The 20827-nt window shown below is 37.7% G+C and overlaps 2 protein-coding genes across 5 annotated transcripts in view; one reads left to right on the top strand and one right to left on the bottom strand.

Annotated features, from left to right (window-relative positions):
- The window catches only part of LOC111147937 (protein phosphatase 4 regulatory subunit 3B), a 68272-nt gene extending 65803 nt beyond the window's left edge, over positions 1-2469 (top strand). For all 3 annotated transcript variants that reach the window (XM_022504192.1, XM_022504193.1, XM_022504194.1), the window contains one exon: positions 1092-2469. In XM_022504192.1, coding sequence (XP_022359900.1) covers positions 1092-1187 — 96 coding nt within the window. In that variant the 3' untranslated portion in view covers positions 1188-2469. The remainder of the gene's footprint in view (positions 1-1091) is intronic.
- Positions 2470-4850: 2381 nt separating this feature from the next.
- Positions 4851-20827, bottom strand: part of LOC111148159 (cilia and flagella associated protein 36) — a 29667-nt gene continuing 13690 nt past the window's right edge. For both annotated transcript variants that reach the window (XM_022504600.1, XM_022504601.1), the window contains 7 exons: positions 16880-16994; positions 13316-13403; positions 11594-11645; positions 9356-9458; positions 5889-6028; positions 5548-5697; positions 4851-5019 (listed from right to left, as the gene is read on the bottom strand). In XM_022504600.1, the coding sequence (XP_022360308.1) occupies positions 4918-5019; positions 5548-5697; positions 5889-6028; positions 9356-9458; positions 11594-11645; positions 13316-13403; positions 16880-16994 (750 nt within the window). In that variant the 3' untranslated portion in view covers positions 4851-4917. The remainder of the gene's footprint in view (positions 5020-5547; positions 5698-5888; positions 6029-9355; positions 9459-11593; positions 11646-13315; positions 13404-16879; positions 16995-20827) is intronic.

Genomic DNA, 20827 nt, shown 5'->3' with positions numbered 1-20827 from the left:
CAAGGAGCCCGATGTGGGACTCGATCCCAGGACGCTGGGATCATGACCTGAGCCGAAGGCAGCTGCTTAACCAACTGAGCCACCCAGGCGTCCCAGCCATACTGTCTTTTGCTTATCAAACTTAAGACTTGTGTGTTACTAAGCTGAGAAAGCAGGATTCTTACATAAGTTTATATGGTATAAATAAGTTTGATTTTTAATTCCCAGGGTTTCTGATAACAGTTTCAAGCTGCTTAGTGGCCTTTGTTGATACTACAGTGGTTCAGTTATATATTGGCAAAGTGTTACTGCCAAATGTCTGGGTTCTTTATATATGAAGCTGCTTAGCTTTGAAATATGAGTTATTTCAGTTTTGTTTATCCCCTTGAGGTCTGAAGGGTTTGCACTAAATCCAGTGTTTACAGTAATGCTCTTAACCTGTGGATTCAAAATGAGTGCAAACCTGAGGACATTTATTTCCTGGGTAGTGTCGAGAACTTTAATAGGATTTTTAAAGGGTTTCATGACTCATAGAAGGCCAAACACCTGAATTACTTCATCCTTACTTTCCTTTTGGTTAGAGGTAGCCCTAAATTTTTTAGTTGTTAGTTTTAGGAACAATTTCATTTGTTTATTATTATCAAAAGCATAATGAAAACAATGGTATGTACTTAGTAATGAAATAATACACATGTGAAGTATAGAGACAAAAGGAGGCTTCCTGCCATTGACTGACTACACTCTCTAGTTTAAACATGGAGAAATGAACCAGTTCATTCCCATGACCCTTCCAGCTCATGATTTGTGAGTCTTGCTGTTTGGAGATACATTTTCCACAGTGAAATTTTGCTAAATTGAATTGAATTATGAGGTATCGTTAAAAATCCAGGAGCTAAATAGAAAAGTTGAGGGTAACTTAGAGTGCCACCAGTGGTACCAAGTGTTCATAATTTCAAGCAGTTCTTTATCAAATTGAAATAAATAAATCTGAGATATATATTAGATAGTTTAGAAAAGTTATTTGTGATGTCTTTAAAAGTGATTATACTAATAAGTTGGGTTTTTTTTCCTTAAGTTACATATGTTAAAAAATTCTTTTTATTCTTCAATAGGGAAGTTTGGTTGGTTTAGTGGATTACCCAGATGATGAAGAAGATGATGAAGAAGAAGAAACATCTCCCAGGAAAAGACCTCGTCTTGGCTCATAAAGTATTTAATGGGGACCCTCAATGCGTGGTCTTACTATAATGCTGCAACTGTTCAGTCAGCTGAAAATCTGAATCAGAAAGCTTTCTCACTTGAACTTACAAATATACAAGGAGTAGCTAAAGATACTCAGTATATCAGCTAGGAGAGTTTAGTTCTGTAAAAAACCAGGCTTCCCAGGAACTTGATTGCTTGCTAGTAATTAAGGGGTTTGCCTTTCAGGCTGTCAAAAAAAAAAAACAAAACAAAACAAAAAAAAGGTTAGTAACCAGAACCTGGGAGATAGCTTCTTCCTGAGGAAACTTTCAGGTTTGGGGATGGCTTGGGGGAGGGAACAAGGTTGATAAAATTATATTAAATGCAGGGTTGCTCCAGGGGGGTATCTGATCTAGAAACGATTATAAAACTTTAGTTACAAACCTAATAACATTACTTGTATAATGGTGCTGGCCATGTTGTTCTTTTAATCAGTTGCCTCTTTTTTAAAAAAAAAATTTTATTAAAACCAAATTCAACTATCATAAAAATGAAGTTACGCTGTTGGGACCATTTTTTGAAGATTTAACAAATTCAGCCTTACAGGTATTTGAAGGGAAGTATACTCTGTGTTACAGTACATGTTGAGTTTTCTACACCAGGAATTTTCAGTGTGTATTTTGATGAAAACAAACAAGCTAGATTCAAAATGGACAGTCTTGTTAATATAACTAGACAGCACTTTTAGAGATAACTGATGCCAGGAATCAGTACAGTAGTATTTTAAAATGATCTTCTCTAGAAACTTGGGAGTGGATTAACAGAACGTTTCCAAATGTCTCCTGGTAGTACATACAGTCTTTTGTGCAAGATACTTTGAAGTCACTTTCTGCTTTGTTCATAAAGTTGTCTCTCTCCAGAGCTGCAGGCAAGGTTTAAAGTATAATTTATAAAGACTCATATACAAAAATCAGTGCTGAATTAAGTGGCATTTAATATCTAGAGGCCATTTTGATCCGAGAAGTTACTTCAGTATCAAAGTCAGTATGCGGCACATGAAGTTTTTCCATAAACAAACAGGGGTGTAATATGAAAGCTGCTTTTTTTAAAGAATAAAAGCACATTCCATGTACGTAAATGAATTTAAGATAAGTTGAGGTGAACAGTTAAGAGGTTTTATTTTTAGAACAGCAAGTTAACTGTAAATATTTTAATGTTAGTTTGCTCATCTGTGATCTGAGATCATGCTGAAGTAAGAAAAACATCCCCCAAACTGAATTTCATATATTGGGGGAAAAAAAAAAAAAACAAACAAACCTAAAAACAGGAATTCCAGCTATAATCTTCAGATCACCCTTGTAATGTGTTATGGGTCCATTTTTCCTGGAATAGCTTAAACTGAAGCAGTTTCCCCTGTTTTGGAGATTTTGTAGTTTATTTTAATTTTGGCTATTGTTTGGAAAAGATGGGCTGTCTGTGTAGATATGAAGTATAGTTTTTCCATAAAACAGATGTTTATTTTGTATTAAAAATACCACTGTACTTGTTTTACACCATTTGTATACATGTGGTGATATTAATGCTGAACTGTAAATTTCAGGAATTAAAATGTGACCCTGTAATTCTATGATTGTTGCTTTTGTTTGGTTTGTTGTAAATATAAGTTAACTCCATTTTGAGATTTGTCCATTTTATAGTATCTTTTAAAAGCCAATAAGTTATCCATAGATATTTATTATAAACCACTAAGTCCTACACCAATCTGAATGAAATAATTCTAAACAAAGATTGACTGCACTTTAAGAATTACTGATTTTACTTACAGAAGGTGTGCCTTGCGCAAATGAAGTCCCACTACCAAAACATCACAGTGTGGGGCTAGTCTCAACTCTTTGATTAAAAGTACACATAATGAAAAAGACCTTCCACTTTATAAGGCAAGTGATTCAGGATAATTTAAACTGAGATCAGTACAGTTACCATCTGAATATGGTTTTTTCAAGCAAAATCTGTGAAGCCCCTTTTACTTTTAGCTCTTAATAAATTTCCTCTTGTCATCTAAGAAGCCCAGGCCTAAAGCATTTCCCTATTTACTCTTGACTCTTCCTGGTTAGGTAATTTTTAAGTTCCAGTAGGAAGTATTATCTTTATATCTTATGAAGAGTTTCTTTAATTTTCCTTCCTGAAGAATTACGAGTCAAACCTTTAGATCATCATCATCTTAGGAACCTTATCACAGAAATGTGAATCTTTTGTTGACTTAGAGGGTAACAGTTTTCATGGTACATATGCTCACCCACAATGATATGAAAACAGGGCTTACAATATCCCTTGAAAGAATAACTATTCAATTTCCACATGTTAGCTGCCGTCTTAATGACTACCCTCAGGCAGATCAGGATTTTTATATATCTATCTTCACTCAGTGAACCAAGCCAGAGCCCACATTTGTATGCCTGAGGTTTTCTTAAAATTATATCTGTAAACATGTATCCACTATAAAAACTATTTTTAATAAAAAGTTACATGAAACAGATTTCTGTGTTTTAATCACTAGTTTTTCTTCTTGTCCATCTATCTTAAGTGATGAAATGTGACAAATGTAAAGTAATGCTGGTTTTTCTCTGCAGGTTGAAGACTGGGTCTAAACAAATTTTGGTATCCCTTTCTAAAAGTTTGTAACTGTAAATTTAAGGAGATAAGACACAATTAATTAAACCTCAGGAACAACCCATAACTAGAAAAGAGGGTGCTTGCTGGAAGACAATACAGGAAGTTTTCTGAAAGAAGGGTCTCTCCCCCTATTCCGGTTCTCTGTAAGCAGCCAACCACAGAAAACCATCTAGGACCCCTTAACATAAAAAAGATCTATACCCATGGCTGCATTTCCCTCAGTATTCAATGGTTCCCATTATCTTTTTTTAATGGTAGCTTTTCTATAAAGAGCGAGTATTTTTAACATCCTTCACATCCATTTTCCAAGTGCTGTTTGCTCCTGCCCAGGATAACTGATCTTCTGATTGGATTTCCTTATGCTTGGTATACCTACAACGATTCTAACTCACCCACTCTCCATACAGCACCTACACATTTTTTTAAAGTGAACATTATGATGTAACTTTTCTGCTTTAAAACTTTTCAGTGACTTCCTCCTGCCATAAAAAAATTTAAAATCCTTACATTCCCTAAAAGGCCCTGCAAATCAGTCCCCCACCTATCTCCAACTTCATAGGCCAGCCTTCTGCCCTCATTCTGTGTATACTCGTCATACTGCCTGCTCCTCCTAGCTGCTTCCTCCTTTCCTGCAACAGGACCTGAGTAGTTCCTTCCCATTTCTCCCTGTAACTAGCCTTCCAATCAGCTAAAGCATGGCTTTCTCAAGGAGGCTTGGCCAGCCCTGCTTAGAATACTGCACTTTTCCCTTTGTACACTTGGCTCTGCAGGCCACCTTCTAGCCCCGTGAAGGCAGGGTCTCTGGTGATCTAGTTGATGACTGTATCCCCCACACCTGCACGGTGCTTAGCACAAACAAAAACCAAGCTGGAATGAATAAATGCACTATCAGTTCTCTATACCCTCTCAGCCCAAGTAGCTGCCTTCCCCACCACCCTTTACCTCAAAAGTTTAAGTATTAAGAACGAGCTTACATTTGCATTTACAAACACAAGTATTTGAAACTAACAGGCTCAGTTTAAGGATTAAATAATTTATTTTTAAGAAAATTTGAACTTCTGTTTTGCTAAGTTGTTTTTAAAATTACTTATTAATAACTTCTTCTTTAAGTTTCTCTGCAAGCAATCTCCTCTTTAGTAATGTTTGCTTCTCCTCTGCTGTCATTTCTGGTTTCTCTGTCATTTCCTTAAAAAACAAAACAAAAAAAAAAACAAAACAAAACAAAAAAAATTGGCTATAGTATAAGATGGGTTCATTTGTCTAAAATTCCCAACATACTGCCTCAAAGAGCATTTTCAGTAAATAAAAATGTAAAAGCCACATGTGCACTGGGTCCCTATATCTCTTCTCCGCAAAAATTTCTTCTTAGGGAAGAAAGCCTCTTGGAGATGGTGGCGAGGGTACTGTTGCTGCTTTGTGGATAAAATACTTCAGAGGCTTAGGTAAAACACACTGCTGACCCTTAAGCACTCAGAGCAAGGTAAGTAAAGAAAAAAATGTATAATGAAACCTCTATCATTTCGATCTCACAAAATCCTCGTATCATAGCCACCTCACTGCCGGAAAAAACTGAACAGGTGCTATACTAGCGGGGAGGTTACTATGACTGCATCTACAAGCAACATTCATTATCAAGGCTGTCTTGCACACATTCTGATTTTGACAATTCTACCTCTAAATCTGCAAAGTTTGACACACTAAAGCCAGCCATACCTCTACCTCCCCAGCAGGTTTTCCTTTCTGCTCGGAATTTTGTATCTGCTTAGTCCTCATATCCTTTCTCATGGACATCAACTTATCTCTCTTCTGCTTGAGGTAGCGCTCTCGCTGTCGGAGCTCTTCTGTTCCAAGTGTTGATAAATTCTGGGTCAAAAAAGAAAAGGAACTATTTAAATTCAAGTCCACATAAGCAGCAGCACAGATAACCACTGGCTGATTCAACTCAAAATTTGAGTTCAAGATAATAACAAAAGCCCAGTGTATGGCTGTTTACATTGTTCCTAGTATTTTGTCATTCTGTTCATAGTTCTTACAAAGTAATGTGTTTTACTTACTGCTATTGGTCCTTCAATGCTTGCATGTTCTAAGCCAGGGATCTTCAGGCCTTTTTGTGGGAAGGAGGAAGTTTCGGGCAGCATTTCCAGCTTTCTTGCCGAAGGTTGTACTGACTGATTAGCAAAATGCACTTTAACTTCTGGCAGTAATTAGATAGATACCAATTAGTATATTATAAGCAATGTCAAGTATTCATTCACCAAAATGCCTCGTGTGTTTTTTTTCTCACTCCCCACCCCCTCACTTTAAATCAACACACACTGATTCAATCAATGTCTATATTGTTTCAAGCACTGGGTGAGAACAATAAACATGGTCTCTGTCCTCAAGGAGCTTGAACTACTGTTACTCATGAATAAGGACATTTCAACAAATGCCAAAGCTCCTGCTGTTTGTCACAACAGCTACAAGAAGTATAATTCTTATCTAAAGATTAGAACTACACTATACTGTATTATAATATTGCCACATAAGCTAAAGAAACAGGACATTAAAATCCCTCACTGGAATGTAACTGGTGCCAAACTTCTGCTTACAGAAGAAACTGTAAATGACCCTGTATATTTTCAGAACAATGAAGTTAAAGCTACAATTTTTTGGACTGGACAAGTAAGTGCCAAGAATATCATTAATTTTTGTTTGTAATGCATACTAAAGACAACCTTAATAAACCTACTAACGCTGTAAGAAAATGCAAAGATTTTGAAGTTAAGTAGAACTTAGAAGCAGACATAACAGAGAACTGACTATTCTCCAGTTATTTGGTGACTGTGCTAAAAGACAAGATTAACATGATAATTGCTTTTCTGAGCCATTTTTTAGTATAAGACAAGGCGATTTCTTTTAAGATAAAACATTTTCAGGTTAAGTACCTGAACTATGAAAGCAAGTGAAACAAGAAAAGCATCAGATAAAAATGATAGCAAGAACTAAAACGAGGATGGGTGAACGTAATACACATGCCTCGAAAAGTTTAAAAATCTTGATAGCAAAGTGAAACTGGAAATAAAACTGCATGAGCAAAAACTTGGCCAGAGGACCACTGCTTCAGCATGGAGTGAATGCACTGATGGCAGCGCCAGGGAGGATGGAAGAAGAAACGGTCTTCAGGCTCTTGGACAGTAAAAGTCTCTGTAGAAGAGATGAGGCTGTAGCTAACCTCCAACCAGCATAGACAGGGAGCTATAGAACTTAGAAATAAAGACACACTCAAGTGGGACACCTGGGTGGCTCAGTGGGTTAAAGCCTCTGCCTTCGGCTCAGGTCATGATCCCAGGGTCCTGGGATCAAGCTCCACATCGGGCTCTCTGCTCAGCAGGGAGCCTGCTTCCTCCTCTCTTCTCTCTCTGCCTGCCTCTCTGCCTACTTGTGATCTCTGCCTATCAAATAAATAAATAAAATCTTTAAAAAAAAAAAAAAAGACACACTCAAGCAAGTTGGTCTCTACCAGCAAGAGTTAAACATGCCATTCTTACTGATGGTGACTTTACATAGAGGTAGGCTTATGCCCCAGATACAGAAGCACACAGCAGAAGAAGGGACAACTCCATTTATTTCTGAGGAGGGGGAATCCCAGGCACATAAGCATTTATGTTCAATTCATGAACCTGTTCTGGATAGTTCTTACCTGGAATTTATTAGCTATGAACAACCTGTATATTCTCACTCACATCTAGAGAGGAAACTACTTGAAACCAAAATGCTTAAGCTTCGCTGATTTCTAGGAATAGACAATCAGACAACCAGAAAGCTTAAAGAAAGATCATCTTCTCTCTGGCAACTCTTTGCACCAGTCTGAGAACAGATGCTATCCATTTCTAGCAGGAACCAAGGAAACACATGAAAAAAAAAAGGAATTAAAAAGGAAATCAGACTCCTTTTTGATTCTTCCCAAATTAGATCTTCAAATGGACTTCTACCACTGTGCATGAAATGATTTCCTGGAATATCAGATATACTCATTTTTTAAATATAGAATAGTTTTGAAAACTGAAGTCATTACTCTAGAAATTATCTGCTATATGTTCTGTACCACCTATGTGCATACTTGAGTTATATGTGGTTGACTTAATAGTCTGATAAGGAACTAGACAAAGCAAATGTATTCAGATTATGTCAGACACAAGACTGAAAAGTGTGTACTTAGGTCTGTACAAAACAGAAAGTTAAGTTTGAGCCAGCAAATTAAAAAAGAGCTCAGACAAAAAAAGGAGATGCTTTCATAAATATAATTCAAATGAAGTTATTCTACCTAGAATCTGATCATGAAAAAAGAAAAATGGTTAAATTTGCTACTAAGAAGCAAGGTAATTTCATAAACCTGCTTCTGTTTCATATGCCCCATTGTTTTATCAAGTCAGTACAGTTCCTTAAAATCAATGGGTAAACATCAAGCTCATCTTATCTCAATTATAAAATCTCTTCAAAACTAAAACATAAAAGAACACAAGATTCGGAGGCAGAAGACCAAAGTAAGTTACAGTTTTACCACTTAAAAGCTCAGTGGTGGGGTGCCCGGGTGGCTCAGTGGGTTAAGCTTCTGCCTTTGGCTCAGGTCATGATCTCAGGGTCCTCAAATCAAGCCCCACATTGGGCTCTCTGCTCAGTTGGGAGCCTGCTTCCCCCCCCCTCTCTGCCTGCCTCTCTGCCTACCTGTGATCTCTCTGTCAAATAAATAAATAAAATCTAAAAATAAATAAATAAAAGCTCAGTGGTTTTGGACACGTCACTCAGCTTCCTGGAATTTCTTCTAAAACAAAAATAATAAACATAAAAATAAGGATCACATCTTATGGGTGTGGCTTTTTTTAAATGAGAAAAGGACATTTATTTAAAACCAGAGAAATGCGTGACAACATGAACTCAATTCATGATCATGACTCAAGTTCTGTTTCAGAGTTACTTGTTTTCTTATAAAGAAAATCAGAAAGAATTGAAAATGGATTTGCCATATATTGTACAAATTCACTCACTAACATTTTCCACAAGGATTCTCATCAATTTTAGTTTCAGTATTTCCTGATGAAACATCTGGATAAACTGGCTACTTCTTGTTTCCTAGTTATGCTTTAATTCGTTAGGAAAATAATTTACCTTTCCAAGTTCTGCTTCTAACTCACAAACACTATATAACTGTGGTCATGGAAGAGAATACAAACGCGACGTGAACATATCTTGGAGGCTTTGGCCATGGCACAAAGGCTGGTGACTCCCTCAAGAGATTTCACTTGTTGCTCTGGGTTCCAGGCTTCACTTAGAAATCTGGGGACTACACCCTCTGTCAGCTGAGTATTTCCTACCTCCACCCTCCATAGCTAAATTTAAAAAGAATTTTAAATACCAGTGGCCATCCAACACTCCCTCCCAGGGGTTTTGAAGGTTAAGTAGGTATGAGAAAGTAATACACGCTTTATAATGTTTATGTATCCATCTTGTTAAAAAAAAAAAAAAAAAAGTTCAACCTTACCTGAGGGTGGGTGTGCAACATGTTCACCATCCCCTTGGGAATTCTTCATTTTTGCAGTTTCATTAGCATGCACGGGAGGCTCTTCTGTTTTAGCCTCTGAGAACTTCAGGAATCCATAATACATGATACAATTTTAAAAAGTTTTTTAGATTAATTTTGACTAATTCACTATTTAAGGGATCCAAAGACGTTACTTTAAAAAAATATATTGTCCACTAAATAGACAATGAACAGGAAATTTTCCAAAGTTTTTAAGAACTTTCCAGCATTTTGTATCTTTTATTTTTTGAGGTAGATAAACATTCTCATTTCAAATCATGCACTGCTAAGAATAAGTAAGTATATTTAGAGGACTCTGAACTTAACAAGAAGTTAGGTTCAAACCCAGGCTTCACCCTTATTACTCACGTGACCTTGAGGAAAAATACTCTAATAAGAGAAAGAAATCCACTGAATTATAAGGTCCTTTTCCACTTAAAATAATCTATATACCGCTACACCATGGTATGCCTGAAGAAGCCACAAATGGGTTTATTTCCATTTCTAAAATGGGATAGTGTATTTAAACCAAATAAATCATTTAAATCTTGGGAAAAACTAAGTAAACTGATAATTTGTTTTTCTTAAAAACAGAGGAAAATCTAATCACATGCAGCTTATTAGATAACTCATGTCATATGCCCCTATATGCTGGGTAAAAGACACAGGACGATTGCTTACCATTCTATCAGCTCTACTCTTGTTTGAAAATTTCTATAATAATAAGTCTTTTTAAAAACTCTTTAAAAAAAACCATACATAAAACCCCTAAAACATAGTATTATTTAAGAAGTCAAATATAGTTTGCTTATAAACCAGAGTTAATAGTAATGTCTTTTGACAGCAGTTTTGAGCTGATATCTGTTCTATACTATAAAATGATTTTATTTGGGGGCACCTGGGTGGCTCAGTTAGTTGAGTGACTGCCTTCGGCTCAGATCATGATCCTGGAGTCCCAGGATCAAGTCCGGCATTGGGCTCCCCACTCGGCGGGAAGTCTGCTTCTCCCACTGACCTCTCTCCTCTCATTCTCTCTTTCTCTCACAAATAAATAATTTTTTTAAAAATTTACTTATTTGTGAGAGAGAGAGCACAAGCAGGGGAGCAGCAGGCAGAGGGTGAAGCAGGCTCCCTACTAAGCAAGGCGCCCAACATGGGACTTGATCCCAGGACCCTGGGATCATGACTTGAGCCAAAGGCAGATGCTTAACCAACTGAGCCACCTAGTCATCCCTGTTCTACACTCTTATGTTAAAAAATATAGCACCTATCAATTGCACCTCGATTTACTAAAAGGAGATTTACTTAAAGATACATAAATCACCTCTTAATGCTAAATCATCTCTATTCCTTCTGCTCTTCATGGGGCACCTTGCAGTACAATGAGGCTTTTCAAAGACAGTGCATGATACAAGGATGTATCATAGTGACTGAAGGGAGAAAAGGAAAATGACTTTCGAGTGACCAAGAGACAGTTCATATTGTTTCCCTTTCCCTTCAGAGAAATTTGGGAAAACATAGGAAGAGAGGAAGGAATAATTACTAGCTTCCTTCACCTCAGCCAGATACATGTTTAATTTGTCCTTAGGAAAGATTAGGCACTTTATGGAAATAGTTCTTAATGGCAGAACAATATGCCAGGGAATATCATAACTGACTCATTCTACTTGAGGCTGATCACGTTAAAGTCTGCAGGGGGCCCTCAAGGGTAACTGCAGTTGCTGTTTCAAAACAGTAAAGGAATCAAGGAGAGGGAGAAAGGAAAATATTATTCTCAATTGTCTCTTATTCATAAAATTAAGGGGAATTTTTATAAGGAATAATATGAATGATATGAATAACATGAATGATATTACAGTTTTTGGTAGCTAATCTCAGTGTTTATTGGGTACTTAAAAGGTAGGTTGCTGTGTGGGTTATAAAGTGAATATGGTTATAAAGTCACACGCAAATGCCTAGAACTGCTAAAAGAATATGATACTCTGAGGAACCGTGTAGTTCCACATAAGCAGCAAAACCTAGGTGTAAACCAAAGAGATGCGAGCGATGAGGAGCATCTGGCTGCTTGGTCAGTACAATGTGTGACTCTTGGTCTGGGGGTCATGAGTTTGGGCCCTATGTTGGGCGAGTTTGTTTAAAAAACAAAGGATAACGGCAATGAAATACTTCTGTTGTTATACTAATATGTGCTGTGGGCACCTGCTTTTTTCTCTTCCTTTCTTCTTCCTGGTCATATTCCTCTTTCGATTTTCTGAAATATACAAAAATAAGGCAGAGAAGTAAATTTTCTTTTTTGGTCGAAGAACCAACAAGCAACATGCTAAACTAAGCTCACAACATGTGCAAGGAATCTTGGAAACCAAGATGGAAATAATCAGGCTTTTCTTAAAGCAACTTAGAATCAACTGAGAAAGAGATACATGATAGGCACACACAGCATAATATAGTAACAAAACTACAGGTTCACCCATTTCTTTTGGAAATGTGAATGACCCCTAGCTGAACAAAGACCTACAGATTTGAAATCGTAAACCCAAATCTGATTGGCAAATCTGATCTCTCACTTTAAAGTGATAAGATCCATCTCTCCCCTCATTTTAGTTTTTCCAGGGGCACCAGAGCTATCACAAAGCTCTCCTGATATCATTACGCCAAAGCCCTATCAGTTTCTGTAAACTGCTCACTGAGGGCCTCCAATTTAGGAAAATAGCCAAGTCAACTCTCGTTCATAACAAAGTTTTACTACTTTACAGAGCACATTCCCCTCAAAAGCCTTTAGAAAATAAAGTCTAAAAGTACAATGCTGATTAATTTTCAGACCACCAATCAACCAACAAAAGCAACCAGCTCAAGTCAAAACTACCAATCCTCTAAACCTATTAACAATTTCCTTAACTCTTCAAACCTATAAACTCAAAGCATTCTGTGTTGTCTCGGGCTCCCATCTGCCCCTGCTGTGGAAAATAGGATCTGGCTGGAAGAGGCTGGGTTTACCAGCACACCTGCCTCCCTCCCCACAACTATTTAAATCCCCTGGAATTAAGCACTAAGTCATGGAGCTCCTTCCATAGTTCCCCACTAGACCCATCCTCCCAATCACCATCCTGCCTTGTCCTCCCTTCTGCTCTGGAGCTGATGACAAGGTAGATAGGGGTAGAACTACAGGATGCTAGAAGACGGTCATGTGTGTGGTTAGAATTGAAGAAAAAGGAAGGGCTCCCAAAGGACAAGGCCGGATTCTGCAGGTGACACAATGGCTATAAGTATCCTTCTGCCCTAAGCCTCTACATTCTCAAAGGAGATTTAAAAATTAGGTATTGCAATTGTTGCTCCCTTCCAAAACTGCCAGAGGGGTCAAGAGATGACAGGCCCAAGGGGAAAAAAAAAAATGCTCCTTTAGTGGCCTGCACACTCCATGCCAGGCATTTGGCTGAGAATCATTTAAGTGGGGCAAAGAAGAGACCGGCAAGACATCATCTGGGATGGGCACTTCCCACTGCCTACTTTTCCCTTACAGGTTACCTGCCACCCTGCCGGCTATCTCGTCTGTGGAATGTGAATGTCCAGCCTCCTGCTGTTAGACACCTGGAATGAGCCACCTCTAACACCAGGGTCCAGAAGCCATCGAGTGTCTTGGCACCAGGCTGGGTCTGCTGGCTGGTTTCCCGTTCCCATGAAGGGATGGGAAGAAGCCCCTTCCATTTAGGCTGATATGGTATGAGGCACTTGAAAATCATTTTTTCTGTGCATTAAAAAATGTTATACATAGTTATAAACAAATACAATGATACATCATTTTTATGGTTTTTCAGTAGAGAATTTACTTTCACGAGTTCATAATATTATGAGGGTAGAAAACATACACAGATCATGTCACAATATTAGTAATGATTCATTCAAAAAATAATTAAAGAATGATACCTAAGAACTTCCCTCAGGATTTTCATCTCTTCCTGTTCAAGGTCACTGACCATATCTGAACCATCTGTTAAGCAGTCAGGTAATACACCTGTTGAAAATCAAAGACCACACAAAAGAATATGAACTCTACTGAAAACATTTATTGCTCACTATTCTAACTCATCAAAAAGTACAAATGAGTTTATTAACAGTTCACTTAAAAATGTTCTAAGCTATTATCTAATTATTATTATATTTTTTACTTTTTCTTGTTTTACAGAATCAGCCCCACTCAAACACCACAGTTTTATCTAGAAATTCTCTTAGTAATTATTTGTATTACCCATTAAGAGTGACCTTAATACAGCAATTAAAATTAGTTAATATAAACTATCACCCCCTGTAATCATCTACAGTCTGAGGATAGACCACTGAAATCATTAAGCTCCTAATAATGAAAGTGTGCTCTCAGAAGTATCCCTTAAGGATGAAAAGAGTTTACAAAACAAAATATACAATACTTTGTTAATTTAAACAGCAGGTTAATATGCTTCATTCATGCTACAGCAAATGCTACTGAAAAGGGTCCTGCTTACTACATTGGAAAAAGCACGGGGCTGAGCACTCAGGAGGAATATAAAGATGAAGAAAACAACCTCTGCCCCCAGAGCTTCTATCCAGATATTGGACCAATAACTATAAACCAGGGCAGTACCAACTTCAGCCCAATGCAAATTATAATTCATGGCAAGTAATTTTAAATTTGAATTTACTTTATTACCTACATCTTCCTAAGAAGCAGGCAGACTGGTAATCAGTGTTCTATTCATATCTTATTTATTAGTATATTCTCACAACATCAGCAGCGTGTGTCTTAATTTTTACCTTCCATTTCTTTATCCACAGATGACTATGGGATTTTCAATCTGCTCTGAATTAAAGTAGCTTTATTATTCTAATCCCCTTGATGTTTAAATACTTTTTTTAATTAAACTTTTTATTTTAAGATACTTGCAGATTCACATGCGGTTGTAAGAAATAATACAGAGAGAGGTTACACATGCACCTTTTATTCAGTTTTCCCCCAACGGTAACATCTTGCAAAATACAGTGTGGCATCACAGCCAAAGAACTGACTAAAAAAAACTGATCAATCTCAAGTGCATTTTTGTACTTTTTCCAGTCAAAAGATACACAATTAGTATGCTCTGGTAGTATTTCTGAGGAAAATTAAAAGAACTAAGAAAAGAATGATGCAATAGTATGCAGTGCTTCAAAACCATCAAAATAATGCTCTGATTTTCATTTCCCCAAATTTCTTTGATAAAATACAACAAAGAATCCTAAGAGCCTTTGAATTACTCTTACTCCCAAGACATTTTCAAATGGTCTGCAGTTCTGAGTACACTCAACATTGCTCTAAGGTACTAACTCCTTGATCTAACTTAAGCAACGTTCTTAAATGCAAGTATTAAAAATGCTATGGCAGAAACAAAGTATTAGATTTTATTTAAAGGTAAGCCAACATTCCCACCCTGTGGTTTGATACTAGCACTCTTCTGCATCATTGCTTCATCCTCCCTTGCTAATAGAACCCAGATTTGTTTAATTAACAGGCAGCCAAGTACTTGGAGACTTAGCCCCACTCCACCACAGGAGAGTGACTCATGATAATGGTCTCATTTTCCATGCCAGAGGGTTTAAGAAAAGCATATGACCCCAATCCTGACCAATAGGACCTGAGGGGGAAGTTTCTGGGGGTTTCCATGCAAGTTTTGTCTTGCTATCAAAAAGAGATGTACAGGAAGAAATATATCCCCTTTCTTCATGAGACATCATTGAGTCTCATCCAATGCAGCTAGAGAGCAATCAGGAGAGATCCTCAGAAGAAAAGAGTGTAAAGATGGAAAGTGTCAGCGTTCTTAATAATATCACGGGGTTACTAACTTAACCGACATGGACTGTCTTCCTTCTCCCCTTCCTCTGGACTTCTTATTCTGTGGGGATCGATTCTTACTGCTTAGGACATTTTCATTGAGGCTTTTTCTGCTCATGGCAGCCTGAGGTGATATCCAGCTGATATAAGCTATATATACTTCTTCCCTTTATATTAAAATCTAAATGAGTTTCCAGTTAAATTCCAAATTGAAAACATATGGAGTGCCAATATCAAGTTCACCGGCTTGTTCAAAACTGTTCCCCCCCAAAGTTCAAAACTGATCCCCCCAAAACAATTTTAGCTATAACATAAAATAATTATTCGCACCCTCTAACCCATAGGTCAGAATAGGGCATAATTTCAGGAACATTCAGAGAAAAAGATTTTATAAAGCAAACCATGGTAGAAAGACAGACTGTTTCCCAGACTGACTTACACCAAAGCAACAGCACAGTGTCATCCATCGTTCAGGGTTAGGGTGATGTTATCTCCTACCCACAGACGTCGGCTCTCACACCTGCTGTGAAAAGCATTCTAGAATTTTACAGGACAGTTATGGTGGTGCTTAGGCTCTAAGAGATAGTCTCTACTCTCATGATACTAATGAGAGAAGAATCCACAAGGGCCCTGCTTGCCCTACAAAAATAGAAGCCTCTTGCTGCATGTTCCAGACCCTTAAAAGCAAACAGTACAACTGAACTATAGCTCTCACATCTTCAAGAAGCAATTTTAAAACAGATCCTCCTGCCAAACCATTAAAGAGTATATAGGCATGGTCAAGAATATCAGTGCAGTCTATTGAGCAAAGGAACACACAGGTATTAAGGTCAGGTTACTACAGCCAGAAATCTGAAAGGTAGGTAGAATCTGGATTGAATCTGGATTGAAAAGGAGATAGTACAATAAGAAATACGGTTAGAAACACACATGTGTCAAGTCAAGATGTCAAATGTAACTCGAATACACAAGACAGGAACAAAAGCAGGAAAATATAAGGACAAACTGAAATTAGACAAGAGAGTCAGGGAAGAGAATAACTAAAGAGGGCTATGAGGGCTTTGAGTTCGGTTTTCCTTTCCCTGACAGTAGTGCAGTCATACCTGCCCATTGTCCTAGAACAGTTCTCAGTTTGGTCCCAGAACCAGCAGTATCACCTGGGAGCTTGTTAAAAATGCAAAGCATTCAGTCCCACCCCAGACCTACTGAATCAGAAGAGGGAAACAACCGTATGTGTTTCAACAGCCCTCCAACAACTCCAAAAGCTCACTAACGCTGGAGAGACACTGTCTCCTAGAAAGGTCCTAACTATCATAAGCCAGACAAAAAAGACTAGTTACCTTCTCTTCACAGTAACTAAAACCGTGACCATTCAAAAATACTGAATTTCATAAACAAAATGGCTAGGAAGAAAAATCAAGCTCTCTGAGACCTAAAACATCATTAAATCAAATTCTGGTCTGCTTTCTTTGAGATGGCAAACACAAACTGATCAGGAAAGTTTACATTCTTGAATCTCTTCAGTCAGCAAACTTGAAATACATTTATACAAAGCAGCTACATTTAAGACCATAGTAGAATCAGAATAGTCAAAACTGCAAAACAAAAACAAAAATTTAGCACTTAGATATCTAAATTCAACATGTTACCATTTCTCTCTTGAATTATTCGAATGGCTTGCAGCTGCATTTCGATGTTTTTCTGGACCATCATTGCTTTAAAGATAGTAAAATCTTCTGCTGCCAACACAGGTTGCAAAATGGCCTATGGAAAAGAAATCTGGAAGTTAAATGAAGATTCAAGTTTTAAAACTATTTCCACACACTCAGATCATTTCTATGGCAAATCATTTCTATTAATTCAAGAATGCTGTAGTAGTACTTATGGTCAGATGACTCAAGAGGAAAATTTTAAGATTCTAAAAGACTTTAATGTAAGACTCTCCCAACCCCCAGACCTCCAAGAAGCTAAGGCTGACAACGGTAATATATTTTCCAAATGAGCCAGTGCTCATTCAGTAACTCTGAAAAATAACACAGAAATTAGGCTTAGTTTTTTAAGGTTCAGTATCTGGATTTGTTTTGCAGCCAAAATAACAATATCTATTTGGTTTTATTTCTATCACCTGAAATTTACTGTGAATAATAAATCCTAAGTACAAAATTATCCCTTAATCAATAAAAGTACCAAGTTGAATAAAAGTCAACGCAAAAAAAAAAAAAAAACAGAGTCTGGAAAATAAGTGTAATGATATATTAATAATGTGAGAAGACAATTGTCCTATATGTACAAAGTTTCATGTAAGAAGTAAGTTAGAAATTATGTTGTGAAATCATTTTCTGGAAGAAACAACAAATGTGATAAATTAAGGAGAAAAGTAAAGGTGTCTTCTGTGGAGTACCTAAATTATACAGGGGGCTATTGCCACTTCCCAAGCTAATCAATAATAAGTAGAATAAGATTTACAATGGGTGAAAACCCAGGAGAAAACACTCAAATTTAATGCACCAGACTAAAATCTTATTTCAAGCTTTCCGTGATATTAATGTAAAAGCCGAACACACAAAATCAGGCAGAGGCAACCAAGGCCGTGCTACTGTTCACCAGGCAGGCTGCAGCAATACGTCAACACATCAACCAAAGCTCCAACAAAAAGGAAGCAAAGAGGAAGGAGCAATCAGCTCCTTCAGCAATCAGCTCACCAGAAAACCGCAGTATATAGCAAAGCAAAGCAAAATGCAAGAGCAGCTCTCAGGGGGCTCCTGGGTGGCTCGGTCATTAAGCGTCTGCCCTGGGTTCGGGCCGTGATCCTGGGGTCCTGGGATGGAGTCCCACATCGGACTGTCCTGCTTCTCCCCCTGCCTGTACTCGCTCTCACTCCCTCCCTGTCTCTCTAATTAATTAAAAAAAAAAAACAACTTAAAAATGCATCTCTCTCTGTGACATGTATGAGGAGTCAGCTGTAGAAAAAAACAACGATGGAGAGTTTCTTCCCCTACAGTCACATGCACCGTTCAAAAGACCCACAGCAGAGAGTAGCAAGTAGGCTTGACTGTGACTGGCAGCCCAAAGCTCAGTATTGAAACCACTTGTGGACAGTCTCTGTGATAGATTAGTCATGTCTGCCAAGACAACTTGATGGGATTATGCCCCCCACATAACTTTGTTCTGGGGCTTCCTAGACTTCTTATTAGTGATATTGGACTTTATCCCCGTCAGTAATAAACTCTTGAAGGGCAGTCCTATTAATAGCAATGTATCAACTGGAGCTTCTAACAGCAAGTCAGAGTTAGAGTTACACACTTAATGTGTACCTTGAAGCATCTAAGAAATGCATATTCCTAAATCGTGCCCTAAACATAATAAATCTAAATTTTTAGAGGATGGGTGCCCATGTATCTCCACAGATAATTCTTATAACATTAAAGCTCGAGAACCATTGACACATTGGAAGAAAATGAGCCCTTGATATCAAAAGCTATTTCCAACTTACCCATGTACCAGCTGTGTGACTCTGTGTGACTTTTTTTTTCAAAGACTTTATTTATTTGACAGGCAGAGATCACAAGTAGGCAGAGAGGCAGGCAGAGAGAGAGGAGGAAGCATTATCCCTGCTGAGCAGAGAGCCCTATGCGGGGCTCCCAGGACCCTGGGATCATGATCTGAGCCAAAGAGAGAGGTTTTCACCCACTGAGCCACCCAGGCACCCCTGGGCATGTCTTTTAGTTCTCTGAGCTTAAGTGTCTTCATCTGCAAATTGGTACTATAATAATAATAATAATACAGTGTTTTGTTGACTCTAAACCCCCAGATTAGTAAAATAAGGCTTTACTTCTTGCACCAACTAGAAAAGAAAAACCCTGCCAATTAAATTATAATATGTCATTTAGTGTAAAATACATTCTCATTTCAGAGGTATTACAATATGAAAAATTAGCATTTTAGCATGAAAGAAATACAATCATAACTTTCTGGCCAGGTGTTGGAATTAAATAAGATGAGAAGGCACTTTTTATTTTTTTTTTTAAGTTTTATTTATTTATTTGATAGAGATCACAAGTAGACAGAGAGGCAGGCAGAGAAAGAGGGGAAAGCAGGCTCCCTGCTGAGCAGAGAGCCCGATGCGGGGCTCAATCCCAGGACCCCGGGATCATGACCTGAGCAGAAGGCAGAGGCTTCAACCCACCGAGCCACCCAGGCGCCCCGAGAGAAGGCACTTTTTAAACTGAAAAGTACCTACAAAAATAATTGTTCTAATCCTGTTGAGGCTGGTTAAATATCCAAAATGGTGCACTAAACCTGACAACTTTACAGTAGTGGGATTCTTCCAGTTCAAGGAAATGGATAAGAGCTTCTGCTAAAGGCACTTAGAGGAACTAAATACAAGAGTTACTTCAAAAACTGGCAAGTACTTTAAAAACAACAACAGTCTTAAGTATCCATTAAATTAATTGAAATGTCAAACTACTTTGACAAAAGACTATGAGGTAAAGTAAATGTGATAGTATCTATGTTTGAGAAAAGCATATTAACAAAAAAATGAACACTGAGTATTTAGGAATCTGACTTACACGAGGGTATAAGACATTCAAATATATTCACACTTAGCCTTAGGTTGCCCTATTATTATCTCCGCTTAAAGTTCATCATACCATAGTTTTGAAAGGTACAAGTGATTTCATGTACTTACAGTATTCCATTAACAGACATAACTACCAGGAGAAAAAGATGAATTCGTGATTACAGTTGGAGACTTCAATACCCTCTATCGGTAATGGGCAGATCCAGCAGGCAGAAAATCAGAAAGGACACAGCTGAACTGAACAACACCTGCAGTCAACTGGATCAAATTGACATTTCTCCAAAAACAGAAAAATACACATTCCTCTCGGGCACACATGAAAAATTCACCCAAATAAACTACATTCTAGGCCATAAAGCACATCTTGATAAATTTAAAAGAATAGGAATCATACAAAGTATCCTCTCAGACTGCAATGGAATTAAACTAGACATCAAGAGCAGAATGATAACTGGAAAAACCTAAAATAATTGGAGATTAAACAACACACCTCTAAATAATATGTGAGTAAAAGTACAGTCAATACCTAAATAACGTGGGGCTTAGGGGCACTGACCCTTATGCAGTCAAATAACTGCATATAATTCTTGACTGCCCCAGACTTAAACTACTAATAGCCTACTGATGGCCAGAAGTCTTACCAATTCATAAACAGCCCATTAACACATATTGCATAGTTATATGTATTATTACTGCATTCTTAACAATAAGCTAAAGAAGAGAAAATGTTATTATGAAAATCATATGGAGGAATGCCTGGGTGGCTGAGTCAGTTAAGCGGCTGTCTTTGGCTCAGGTCATTATCCCAGGGTCCTGGAATCTAGTCCCACAACAGGCTTCTTGCTCGGCAGGGAGCCTGCTTCTCTCTCTCCCTCTGCCTTCCACTCTGCCTGCTTGTGTTCACTCTCTCTCTCTGTCAAATAAATAAGTAAAATCTTTAAAAAAAAAAAAAAGAAAGAAAGAAAGAAAAAAGAAAAGAAGATCATATGGAAACTAAAAGGCAACCTCCTGAATG

This window comes from Enhydra lutris, unplaced genomic scaffold (assembly GCF_002288905.1).
Source record: "Enhydra lutris kenyoni isolate GAN:26980312 unplaced genomic scaffold, ASM228890v2 scaffoldscaffold18, whole genome shotgun sequence".
Classification (NCBI taxonomy): Eukaryota; Metazoa; Chordata; class Mammalia; order Carnivora; family Mustelidae; genus Enhydra; species Enhydra lutris.
This window is presented reverse-complemented; position numbering and strand designations above follow the sequence as displayed.